Source organism: Meleagris gallopavo, chromosome 7 (genome assembly GCF_000146605.3).
Source record: "Meleagris gallopavo isolate NT-WF06-2002-E0010 breed Aviagen turkey brand Nicholas breeding stock chromosome 7, Turkey_5.1, whole genome shotgun sequence".
Lineage (NCBI taxonomy): Eukaryota > Metazoa > Chordata > Aves > Galliformes > Phasianidae > Meleagris > Meleagris gallopavo.
The window spans coordinates 5,021,213-5,033,482 of record NC_015017.2 but is presented as its reverse complement, the minus strand read 5'-3'; the positions used below and the strand labels follow the sequence as shown (position 1 = coordinate 5,033,482).

General features: G+C 38.4%; 1 protein-coding gene across 3 annotated transcripts in view; it reads left to right on the top strand.

Moving 5' to 3' along the window:
* The window catches only part of NCKAP1 (NCK associated protein 1), a 70,928-nt gene extending 60,599 nt beyond the window's left edge, over positions 1 to 10,329 (top strand). For all 3 annotated transcript variants that reach the window (XM_010713335.3, XM_010713331.2, XM_010713337.2), the window contains 5 exons: positions 1,409 to 1,502; positions 2,683 to 2,799; positions 6,472 to 6,581; positions 8,610 to 8,699; positions 9,285 to 10,329. In XM_010713335.3, the coding sequence (XP_010711637.1) occupies positions 1,409 to 1,502; positions 2,683 to 2,799; positions 6,472 to 6,581; positions 8,610 to 8,699; positions 9,285 to 9,401 (528 nt within the window). In that variant the 3' untranslated portion in view covers positions 9,402 to 10,329. The remainder of the gene's footprint in view (positions 1 to 1,408; positions 1,503 to 2,682; positions 2,800 to 6,471; positions 6,582 to 8,609; positions 8,700 to 9,284) is intronic.
* The last annotated feature ends 1,941 nt before the right edge of the window (positions 10,330 to 12,270 follow it).

Sequence of the window (12,270 nt, the reverse complement as noted above, 5' to 3'; positions counted from 1 at the left end):
GGAGGACTGTGAGTGCAGAAGTAGCCAAACCTGTGTAGTCCTTTCTGTAGTGCCTTCTGGGAATACTGGGAACTCTGGCATATACTACCCCAGAACTTTGCCAGAGCTTTGTCTTGAAAACAGCTTGTTCATGTGGCCAGAACTAGGAGCCTGCTAACAATTAAGCCCTGTAGACAGTGAGCAGTTCCTTGTTTGAACTGTCTCCCCAGTCTTGTCATGTACAGAATTTACGAGTCTCTGTACAACAGAATAGAAAATTGCATATTTTAAAATACAGTAACTTAGTAATATTCTGTATACTGACTTTGCTGTAGGATATAGCTTTAATTTGTTAATGAAACATATACTTGATGTGAAATATTTAAAACTTAAAATTTGGGAAGAGTGATAGAATGAAGAGAATGAAGATTTGGTTTGCCTTTATTTTTAGTGTCAAGGTATTGCAAACTCTGCTATTGGAGTCAGGCTTACGCTTGTTCCAGTGTTAATAGTTAACTTAATTGTTGTGAACCAGCTCCCATCTCTGTAATTCCTTGAATGCAGCTCTGTACTCAAGCCGTTGTGTGTCTGCTGACAACAAAGCACCGTGCAGACAAAGTAGTGTCTTTACTGTATCAGGACTTGCCTTCAGGTAGCTGAGCTGCACCACCAAAGTAAGGTGGTAAGCACAGTACCACCTTCTGCAGCCAGCCAACTCTGTAGGAGTTTGAGAGAGCAGTTGCGTATATGACATGTCACCTGCATTTCCACAGGCTCCTTTTGTACAAGCCTACCTTTAGAGAGATTCATTTGAATTACACCTTCAAGTGTTTAATTCCACGTGTAAATTAGGGAAAGAGAGAAATACAGGATTACATAGGCAACAGTATAAAATGTAGCCTGAGCCAAGCTTGAAAATGGACTAGATTGAAAGGCATTCTTAGCTCCTCCAAGCTTTGGGATCACTTATTTGGAACCTGTATCAAATTTGTATGTTGTAAGATGCCTGCCTTTCTCTGATACTTTTGTCTAAAAGTGCAGTATTTGTGGATGCTGGTTGTCTCTGGTGGAGACCATGTGTTAGTTTTTTCTTGTTGAACAGAAAAAAGAAGTAGAAATGACAAATTGAAAGTCAGGATGTTTGTTCTGGAGGTCACGTAGAAAATATACAAGCTTTGTTTGGCTTGAGAGAAAGAAATGATAACTGAGCACACAAAGTTCTGACCGCTCTGCTCAGAGTAAGAGGTGGAGAAAAAACGAGAGAAGAAAATCTAGAGGTTCTTTATCTAGTTTCAGCTAAGTCTCCAAAGTCTTTTAATGTCTCAAACCAATATAAACATTTTAAACTTGTCAGCCTAACTGTGCTTCATCAAGTTTACACAAAAGCATTCAGTTATCTTGTAATTGCCTTTATTCTGATCCTCATCAGGTGGCAATGAATGTATATGAACTGTCATCAGCTGCTGGATTGCCTTGTGAGATCGATCCTGCCCTGGTTGTAGCACTGTCCTCCCAAAAATCAGGTAAGAATTTACCGTTTTAAAAACATAATGGAAAAGAGTTTTTTGCAAATGATTAAGTCCCCCAAGGCATGGGTATGTTGTAAGTGCTGGTAGAAGGCTTTATATATCTTGGATCCTTTGTATTCCTTTGAACTCCATAAATTGCCTGAAGAATGCGAATGCTTTGTGCAGACTGCCCAGAATACACTCAGCATCTTGAGAATCTTTTCAACTGCGTATAAATTGTTTTCTTGACCTAGGAAAGGATAATGGGTAGATGCTGAAGGAGTCTAATGGCTAATGGTTAAAAACTGCTGTACTTTAAGGACATTGGAAATAGGATTCTGTTGTGAACAGCTATAGACAGCTGTAACAAATCTGTGTAATTAATTTGGACATTAGAAGCTGAAATGCCAGCTGAACACATTTGATGAATTTCACAACACTGTTACTGATCTGTAATACAGATGCTAATGTGCAGCTTACAAGGGGAAACATGTAGACCAAACATACTGATGCCCTCACATGTGTAGCACTTCCTGGCACTTCAATGCACCACTGAAGCTTTTCAGTTTTGTTTACCCTGGCAGTTTTGAAGGCATGAATTAAGTTTCTGAAGTGCTTTCTGACAGTCTTAAGTCTTCCTGTCCCTGGAAGTGTTCAAGGCCAGGTTGGATGGAAGCCTGGCAACCTGATGTAGTACAGGATCTAGTGGTTGGCAGCCTTGCCTGGGGCAGGGGGCTGGAACTTGATGATCCCTGAGATCCTTTCCAACCCAAGCCATTCTGTGATTCCTTACCGAGCTTTCTATGCCTCTTTTTTTTTTTTTTTACCCCTGTGTGTAATGGATTGTTGAAGTTATAATCAGAACTGTTGTAGGTGTTAACCTGTTTCTTTTTTCTTGCTCTACTACTAGCTATTTGGCAAAAGAAAATACAATTTCAAGAGGCAGTTTTAATACTAACAGGCACAATATATTTGTATTCTTAAAATACAAATGTGTATTTGTTCATGTGTACGGTGTGTTGATACACGTAGTTGTTTATTAGAAAGACACCTAGTATCTGCAGTAGCATTTTAAATAGTTTTTGTTGAGGTGCAGCTATGAAGTGTTTAAGCTGTGTGAACAGGGCAGGGAATTTCTGTATGTTTTCATGACTGGCTATGATCTGGTATTAAAAAGCTTATTTTTTGTTTTCAGAAAACATTAGTCCAGAGGAAGAATACAAAATTGCTTGCCTTCTCATGGTCTTCGTGGCAGTCTCCTTGCCGACTTTGGCTAGCAATGTGATGTCTCAGTATAGCCCTGCCATTGAAGGTAAATGTCAGCAAAATGTATGCCCTGAATGCTTTCTTCATGACAATCCTGGGAGTTTTTTTCAATAGTTCTGCTGCAAGTATTTACTTGTGTTTCTTAGTGAACAAAAGTTAGAAATCCGGAAGACATCCAGAATAGTTTTTCTGAGAATTACTTCATAAAGCATTTACCTAACTCTTTTGAGATGACTTCCAATGAAGGAATCTTTTGCTTGAGATTTTGAGAGCAGTTCATTTGCTGGAGGGGGCAGTCTCGTACTAGCGTGTGAAATTGGTAGAGAGCATATTCTGTGTTAATTAGGGCACAATGTATAGATGTTTCAGTAATGGCTTTATTGGCCTTTGTGCTGCTCATACATAGTAGCTTTTCTGTTCCTAATGTGCTATTCATCTTACTAACCATAAACTTTTGGAGACGGAATCCGGAAGGTATGAGCTGTGAACAGAACTGTAACCTACAGAATAGTTCAGCTTAGAGAGAGTACTTTGCCTCAAGGAAATTCTTTGCTTGTAATCCACCAAAAAAAAAGGTTCTTTCAGACAAAATTAAGTTGAAAAAGAATGACTGAGAAAACTGCTCCAATACACACAAGAGTCACCTTTCAGCTGTTCAAGCTATTTCCATTATGTTGTATAGCTTGCATAAAGGACTGTTTATTCTGCATGCATTTACCAGCTACAGAGAGAGATTCTTTTTCTATTTCCTAAGTTGCTTTGTTTTAAATCAGGTCAGATTTAACTTGCACAGAGTCTAACATGATTTCTGAACATTTAAAGTACGAGGAAAAGACCAAAAATTCTGATAGTCTAGTCATTTAAGTGAGTGTGTGGTATGCAAATCCCTTTTTCCAAAGATCTTCCCTTTCCAAGATTGCTGTTTTAAGTGAGGTTAATAATTTTGTACTCAGATGTTTGAATTACCTTCTTGATAGGGAAACATCTTCAATTTTAAAAGATCAGGGGTTTGTTAACTCTAATTTTAAACAGATTGTGTAGCCCTTTGCCTGTTGTGAAAAAGTTAGATAAATCTCTGATGTAATGAGTAGAACTTGAACATTGATTTGAAAGGTCAAATATTTGAGGCTAACAGCTTGTTCTGATGAACAGTGAGAACAATTTGTATCCTACAGGATACAACAGGGTTGTTCTGTGTTATGTGCTCTGTCTCTGCCGCTCTGTTTTTTCAGTCATGATGGCTGAATGAAAAACTCAGAATATGTTGAAGGACTATGAAGTGATTGTTGGGGCAGGCAGAGACACTTGTTTGTGAGAGGACAGGCTGGTTCTCCAGATGTCATCCAAATTAACTTGCTTATATGTGTTCAAGGCCACTTTTCTTAAGTATTTATAACAAGAGATCAACTGGAAGCACTTTCTGATACGAGTTTTTTCCTTCAATAGCCTTTTACCTGCTGTGGTCTCAAAAAGTATACTACTTGCCACGGGGACTGTAGCACAGGTTTTTAATGGTGACTATATTTGCTTATTAATTAATAAGGTATGTCTATGAGACGCACCTACCCTCTGAAAACTTCATCCTACGATCCTGAATCAGGCAAGCGAGATGTTGCTGCTCCCAGATTTTCTCTAGCAGGTTGGAGCTCGTGCAGTTTGCCTCTCCCAAGCTCCCTTCTCTTCCGAGGATCGTCTTTGTCCTCAGGCTGCTGGCAGTCTGAAACAATAGATGAGGATTATCTTCTGTCTGTTTTATATGATGCAGCCAAAATATTCTACTTTCTATTATTTAATTCAGTAACTCTTAACCTGAAGCCAGGCAAAGCCTCTTTCATAAGTGGTTTCTTAAGTTAATAAGATCTCATAAAACTGTGACTGGAGAGGAATTGTATCTAGAACTCAAATAAGCCTGTATTAAGAGTTGCTACTGATTTTATGAGCTGTGGTCTCTGTATTATGTAATTCTTTACTGTGTGGACTCTTTCTTTATTAAGAGGAAAATAGTCTGGCAAAAGGAATATATAAAATATGTTCACTCTACAAAAATAACGAACAGAATAGACCTTGTCAGTTCTGCCTTAGCTGTGTATTTTTTTTTCTGTTCTGCCCCTTACTGTAGAACATCTGACTTGAGACACTTAATATAGATGTTATTTCCAGAATGAGAACTTAATAAATGCTGCTTTTTACGAAGTAAATTCTCTGGCTAACTCTGAATTTTACCATCAACAGGTCACAGTTTTGAAGGAGTTTCAGCTTTCTAATCTGGCAAGAAATTTGTCCAAAATACAGACAGTTCTTGGACAAGTTCAGCAACGTCTGTGCTCCCTCTGTCTTCTTCAAGATCGAGGCAGTTTCTTCCACTAGTTTCAGATACAGGCTTGGGCTCTAACAGACTTCTCTTTTTGCTTGATTTTTGTTCCCCCTAAGAAATCTGAACTTAGTCATATTCCAGAACAGAGCACTAGTTTGTGCCTAGAGACTAGACTAGAATAGCAGGCTACAGAGACCAGGCCTGTCCTGAAAGCGTGAAACCTGCCACGTGTCGGAAGCCTGCAGCTTCTCAGTTGAATTCCCCTTGCTGAGTCTTTGACAGAGAAATCAAGTCATTTGAGAAACAAGCATAAATTTAAATGGGCAGCATTAAGCAGAGCAGACATTCTTGACTGATGCTGACAGGAAGCAGCTATCTATTTATTTCCTTTCGGATTAGCATATTTATGCAGCAGTTTTTAAAAAAAAAAAAAGAAAAGAAGAACAGCAGTAGTAGCTCATGACTGGCTGGGGTAAGGACCTGCTGGTGGAGATTTATGATTCTCTGACCTACTGATCAGCATGTTCATAGGCTTCTGGAAAAGTGGTGAAGGACCAGGTAGCAGATTTGAAATTCTGTGAAGTTCTGGAGGCATGAAGAGCTGCAGATAGATATTGTGACACTGAATAGGCTGTAATCAAGTGCCAAGTGAAAACCATTGTAAATGAATACAGTGGTATGTGCGTGGAAGAAGAAATAATTTTTTCTCACGTGAAGTGATGGAGTTTAGCTGACCTCACTGCTCAGGCGCCATCTTAAAATGAAAACAAAAAATGAGCTCAGTTATCAGCAACGATCAGAAAACAGGTGTAATCTGTCAGCGTTGTTTGCAAAACTCCTTCAAAGACCTCGTCCTTTTCACATGTTAGCAGTTTCCCAAGGTATTTATTTAGGTATTTATTCATTTTGTTCTACTGTGCTGGACAGGACTAAGTTGCCCAAAGAAATAGCAGGCTTGCTGATGAGCAGTTCTTGTTTTTCATCTACAGCTCTTTTTGAAAACTGGTGTCATCCAATCGCCTTCCAGCCCCCTGCAGCCTAGGTAAATCATGGCAAGATGCTTACATATAGCCATCAGAAATTCACTATTCTGTTTTTGAGGTCCTACAGATCTCTTGGGGGAATACCATCCAAGGCTGCTGATTTGTTCATGTATGAAAAGGGGAGGAAAACAGTCAGTTAGGCTGATCAAGTCTTATACAGAATATTTTGTCATTTGGAGGGAGATCTGTACTTCTGGTTGCTCTGATACCAAGTTTGTGTGAAAGAGCACTTTGCTGCTGTTGTTTAAGATGGTGAAACTTGCTCTTTCATTGTGATGAGTGTGCTTACTCTTGAATATTTTCCCAAACATTAGCATTTTCAATCACAATGCTGAGGTAATTTGTGTATGTTTTTGTTTAGGGCATTGCAACAACATTCATTGCTTGGCAAAAGCTATCAACCAGATTGCTGCAGCTTTATTTACCATCCACAAGGGAAGCATCGAAGACCGTCTAAAAGAATTTTTGGCTGTATGTATGATTTAATTTCTAAAATTAGCTTTTTTCAGTATAATCCTCTGTGTATTAATTAGTATTTTAGCACCTATCATCTCTTGTAGAGTCTATGTCTGGGAAAAGATGTGTAATGCATATGAAGTCATGATTCCGTTTACAAAATCTTCCCTTGATGTACTGGACTCTCTTCAGTCATTTTACCTTTTCAGGGAAGGTACCTTAGGAGTGGCTCTTCAAGTAGTACCTTTTGACATGTCTGCTCTCCTTAGACAGGAGCTGGCAGATAGCTGCACAGTACAAGGATATTTGGGAAGAGATGTTTTTATGCTTTAGAGTAGACTGAAGATCAAAGCTGCTGGAATCCCCACTGATGCTTCAAAAGAAGTCAGAAGCCTTTAGGTCCTGAAGATGTGTTTTAAATTCATTTTGGCATGCTTCTTAAGTAGAAGTAATTTTTTTTTTAAATGGCTCTTGACTACCGACTACTTAAAGGGAAACTAAAGGTTAAAATGGTGACTTCATTTTTTTCTTAAAAGGATACTAATTTGAGTGATTCTTCCTTTTTGGTGCTTATCTGTGAAATGAAGAAATGTACGCACCCTGCTTCTTAACTTCCTCAGTTATGAGGGTTGGGTAATGGTCAGTTTCTGTAAGAATAAGTCCACAGAAGCAATCGTTGGCTTTTTTTTTTTTTTTTTTCTTCATTCTTAGAGGCTCTTTCCCTTCTGGAAGCTCATTGCATTTTGTTTAACTGAGAAAGCCTTTAGCCGTTGACCTTGTGTAATGCAACTGCTGGCTGTAAGAGATGAAAGAGATGGTTGTGTCAAGTTGCATACATTTGACAAGTGAAGGAAACCAGTTTAGTTTCATGTGACAAAAACACTTTTGGTATGAGGTTAGCATTTTTGCAATGTTTATGAACTGATTTCAGACCACTGCTTTTACTGTGCAGACTGTGACTTGATGGTTCAGATATTTTTGCTAATCTATCTTTTATGGCACCTTTTATTTGTCACTTACTGTCAGTCTGAAGGAAAGCATCTCCTGAGGAGAAAATATGCTGCTGGAGATGATCTGCTTTCTGTCAAAGTTAATTAAAGATGGAAAAAACTCACTGGGTTATTTAGTACCGATGAGTATGTGCGAAGATTCTTTTCTGAAGAGTGCATGTTTACTTTACATTACAAATTAATTTGCAGAAATTGCTTCAAGAGGAATACTGAGCTATGTTTTTAATGTTAATATTTTAAATTAAAATCCCTTTATGATAAATGTTGCTTAATTATATTGCTGTTGCTTGATGGGAGTGCACAATTGTTTGTATGCCTGACAGCTGAAAAGAGGTGGGTCTTTTTGTTGGTGTTGCTCTTGGATTGGATTTTTTTGTATTTCTGTGAGGTGAAAATGTGGGCTACACACTCATCTACACATCAAGTATTTTATTGTATTCTGTCATGTGTACCTATGTATATGTGTAAGTTTCTGGGATATCTGTTTTTTAGGCTATCTTTTAAAACTAGCAATGGAAGGTTGCTTATAGTCTAATGTAATAAATTCATAGTTAGGATGACACTTCTTCAATTAAATATATAGTTTTGGAAGTGATTTCCTTCTACAGCAAAATGGATATAATATCAATCAGTGAAAACTTGTAATTGTAATGCAGTAAGTTTATATGCGTATTGGGAGAGACCAAGAAAGTGAGATCTTGATCCCAAGGGAGCTCTCGTTGACTTTAGTAGACTTGTTAACTTACAGTCAGCTTACCTACTTCGATTATCTGCTCTGATGAGCAGCAGTTCTTCACAATAAATGAAATGGCTTTTTGACTAAAATAGCACGTACTGCTTATTAAACACTGCTAGATGTAAACAAAAATGTCTCCTTGATAGCAAAGCCCATCAGCGCTGCTTTGTAGTTGCAAGTTCAATGCTGTCACTACTGAATGGGCTATTGATGTCTTCAGAAATGTGTTGAGTGAGAGAGAAGAAGCTGATCTGTGCTTTTATTTCTTTATCGCTTTGGAATATTCATTTTATGTAGCTTGCATCATCTAGTCTACTGAAGATCGGCCAGGAGACGGACAAAACTACTACAAGAAACAGAGAGTCTGTTTACCTACTACTGGACATGGTAAGCTTTGCCTGTTTCATTGGTGTAACTAACAAAAGGAATAGGATTGACATCACGTTGTTCACGCCTTTGGCGTTGGAGTTCATCAGCCAGTGGGAATAATTTTTTATGTCTTTCTTAATCATACTCTAATGTCTAATATTTCTTTTACTCCCCCAGCATCAGCACATTGTCATTTGTTGCCATTGTACGTGGTATTGTATTGTTCAGACAACTTGCTTTGTTGTACAGGATTAAAACAATTTACATCAAAGAAGTGCTGTTCAGAATGTGTGAGAGGAGATTATCTTTGCTCAGAAATTCTTCCTTTACTACAGTGCCTATTTTGAAAATGAAAGGAATGCTATATAGTGTTATACATAGACGTATGAAAGCTACATGACTAGTTTGGAGACGCACTGAAATTATAGCAATTTTTTTCTTTCCTGTCTCTCCCCAACCTCGTAATAGTCCTTTTTGCTATGAGAAGTGGTGGTGGTGGTGGTGGCATAGTGCAGAGCAGAGATAGCTACGTGGGACAGGGTATGAGCGGCAAGTGGTAGAAGGTGTTGTTGTGCGCAACCTTACGTTTCTGCTGTTTGTCAGATTGTGCAGGAGTCCCCGTTCCTGACGATGGATCTCCTGGAGTCTTGTTTCCCTTACGTCTTGCTGAGAAATGCATACCATGCTGTCTACAAACAAAGCGTCACATCCTCTGCCTAAGTATCTACTTCCTGCAGATAAGACATAGCACGCATCTATGTGGCCTCAGTTTTACCTGTCAACTGTGGAGCTATTTTACTTTATGGCCTGATGAACAGTTTTGTGGATTATAAACTTTTTCCATAAAGTTGTATTTCTGATCAGTGGTTTCTTAATATGGTTGTACTCCAATATCGGCTTGGTTGATTTTAGGTTGCACATTCATGGAAAATCTTCTTTTCTCCTTTCTTCCTTTTTTTTAATTTTAGAGCATCAGTTATGTTTAAAAATATACTACTTCTGCTATATGTTTTTGATATTGATCACGCAGAACAGAAATTGCTTGTTTATTTCCCAGAAGAGAAATGTATTTAGTGATTATTTTAGTGTAGCTTTCATCTGTGTGTAAATTATTTCATATAGGGAGAGTTACAATCTTGTACCTATTGTTCTTATTGAAAACAAATATTGGATGTGCATTTCTGTGAAGTAATTACAGCATTTCTAGTTTTATTTTGAAACATTCACCAATCTATGTACTATGACACTATCTAACATTAAAAATGTTATCCTTCAGACAGCGATCCTTTCCCGATACTCTTAAACAACAGCAAGTGGTGTTGTTTGTATAAAGCATAGTGGAAATTTTTTTTTTAAACTAACTTCTGTGGTGCCCTGTTGGCATTAACACTACCATTGTACCCTGCTGTATAATAAATATTCTTACGCATTTATCACATGTTGATAAAATGTTAGCCCTTAACCACTTTTTATATGTTTTAAATTTTTGAAATTCAAGTGTACCTTCCATAACATACAATAAACACTAGACTGTACTATCTGTAGGTGAATTATTTTTAATATAAATGTTATCCTAGTATTTTAAGCTTAAACTGTGCCGTGGTGCATTGATTTACATCTCAGAGTTCATTAAATATCAATCCTTAGAGCTTTTATGTGAAGATTTCTTTCTATCATCCACCTTTTGGCTTACGTGACAGTGATTCTTGTGAAAAGTGGAAGACAGAATTAAAACCAGTGTAAAAAGTGTCAGCTTAGTGCCATCAACCTTCAAATCTTACTTTGAGATAATAAAATAGGAAAAGCATTCATACAGTGCATAATGGTGCCAGTTATGCCAGTAGGGAGAAGTTAGAATGTAAAACTCGAAATAACTGTACAACAGGAGACCCATACCATCAGACACCACCGAGACAGATGTGTAATGAGCCTCCTTTTATCAGTGGTGCTCGTTGGCATGCAGGAGAGCATTGGCTCACTTTGCCTGAAAGCTGACCAGATGGTTCTGCTCTGTAATCCGCAGCATGGAAAGAGATGTGGTGCTCTGGACATTGTATGAAGCTCTTGTTTTCCGTGCAGCTTCTGCGCACACTGGTAACTCTTTTTTATTATGAAAGAACTGTTTTGTGCTCCTTACAATAGCTTGCTGTGTCCAGAGGAAAAATGGAAGTACTGCATTACTTCCTTAGGACAATTTTATTCCAGTACATCTGTATTTCTCCTAATGTTGCTTTTCGTGTTAGAACTACAGAACTGTTCTTAAGCTGATAGTTTAGTAACGTGAAGAAGTCAGGTCACATGTGAGACTTGAGAGTGTAATTCTGTATTATTTGAAACCAGATACGTTTGGATATCTTACTCCTAATTAAGGCTTTGATTGTAATTTAGCCTTTTGTGGAAAAAAATGACCTTCAAGATTGATTTGTGAAAAATTCAAGTTCTTTGTGGTTTAAGAAGTAACCTTTTTTTGTCTTTCATCTTTGTAAGTTCAAAGGATTTGTGATTGGTCATTTATCATGATCCTTATCAGCTGTCCACGGTGTGAGGTTTTACTGAAGTAATCCTAGAAAATGAGTAATGGATAAGAAGGGCAGCATCTCTCAGCAAAGAAACCACTCTGGACAGTCAGATGCCTGAGATGTCTCTGGGTGTCCTTCCTGCAAAGGCTCAGAGCAAGCTCAGAACCAAACTGAAAACAGAGGAAACTGGGGAAGGGAGATTTGGACTCAGCCACGAGCATTATGTGTTTTTAAGATGTGTGAGGTTTGTTGTCTTCTAGGGACAGAGGTTCTTGCTTTGTTCCTACTGTATTGCTCCTATTTCTGGTTTTAGCTGAGACACCACAGAACCTGCTTATTCAAGGCAGAATACTTTGACCGCAGACCTCAAGACAACTGGTGTCCGTGCACACAGACAGCAATATGTCTGTTGAACCAAGATTGCAGGGGAAGAAGGCAGAGGAGGAATGCTTCCTCTGCAGCCAGCAGCACCATGTCCTCTACGGCTTTGTAAGTTCATGTGATGCTATATATGTTGAGTCACCTCAGGTGGCATTTGCACAAGTGCTTCTGATTCCTGAAACGTGAAGCAGGGATAGCTGAGCTGGTCCCATGTGGAGCTCCTTTGGAGCAGATTCCTCATTTGTGGCGGGAGAGCTCTCCATCATGCAGGACAGAGCGTGAAAGAATAGTGCCCTGTGACTGCCCAGAAAACTAACTTTTTGGTTTAAAAAAAAAAAAAAAAAAATCGAAGTAATTGACTGCTATTAAACCTTTTTGTCTGTAGCCGTTCCTTTTCTAGAAAGGAAGAGGAATTGATAATCACACTAATATTCAGAATATATGCTCTCGGTTGATGCACTGAAGAACCTCAGAAAATGTTGACGGAGGTCAGTGATTGGAGGAAAGATAGGAGTTTTTTTCAGCAACAAGTCATCATGGACTTGTTATGGGACTTAATAAATGATTTATTCCAGATTCAAGAATTCCTGACCACAAGTACATAAATAGCCCGTGCTGTTAAATTCTGTTTTTGCCAAAAGATTCCCTGGTCCATCCACAGACTCATGCAAGGGTGCTCAGTGACTTAC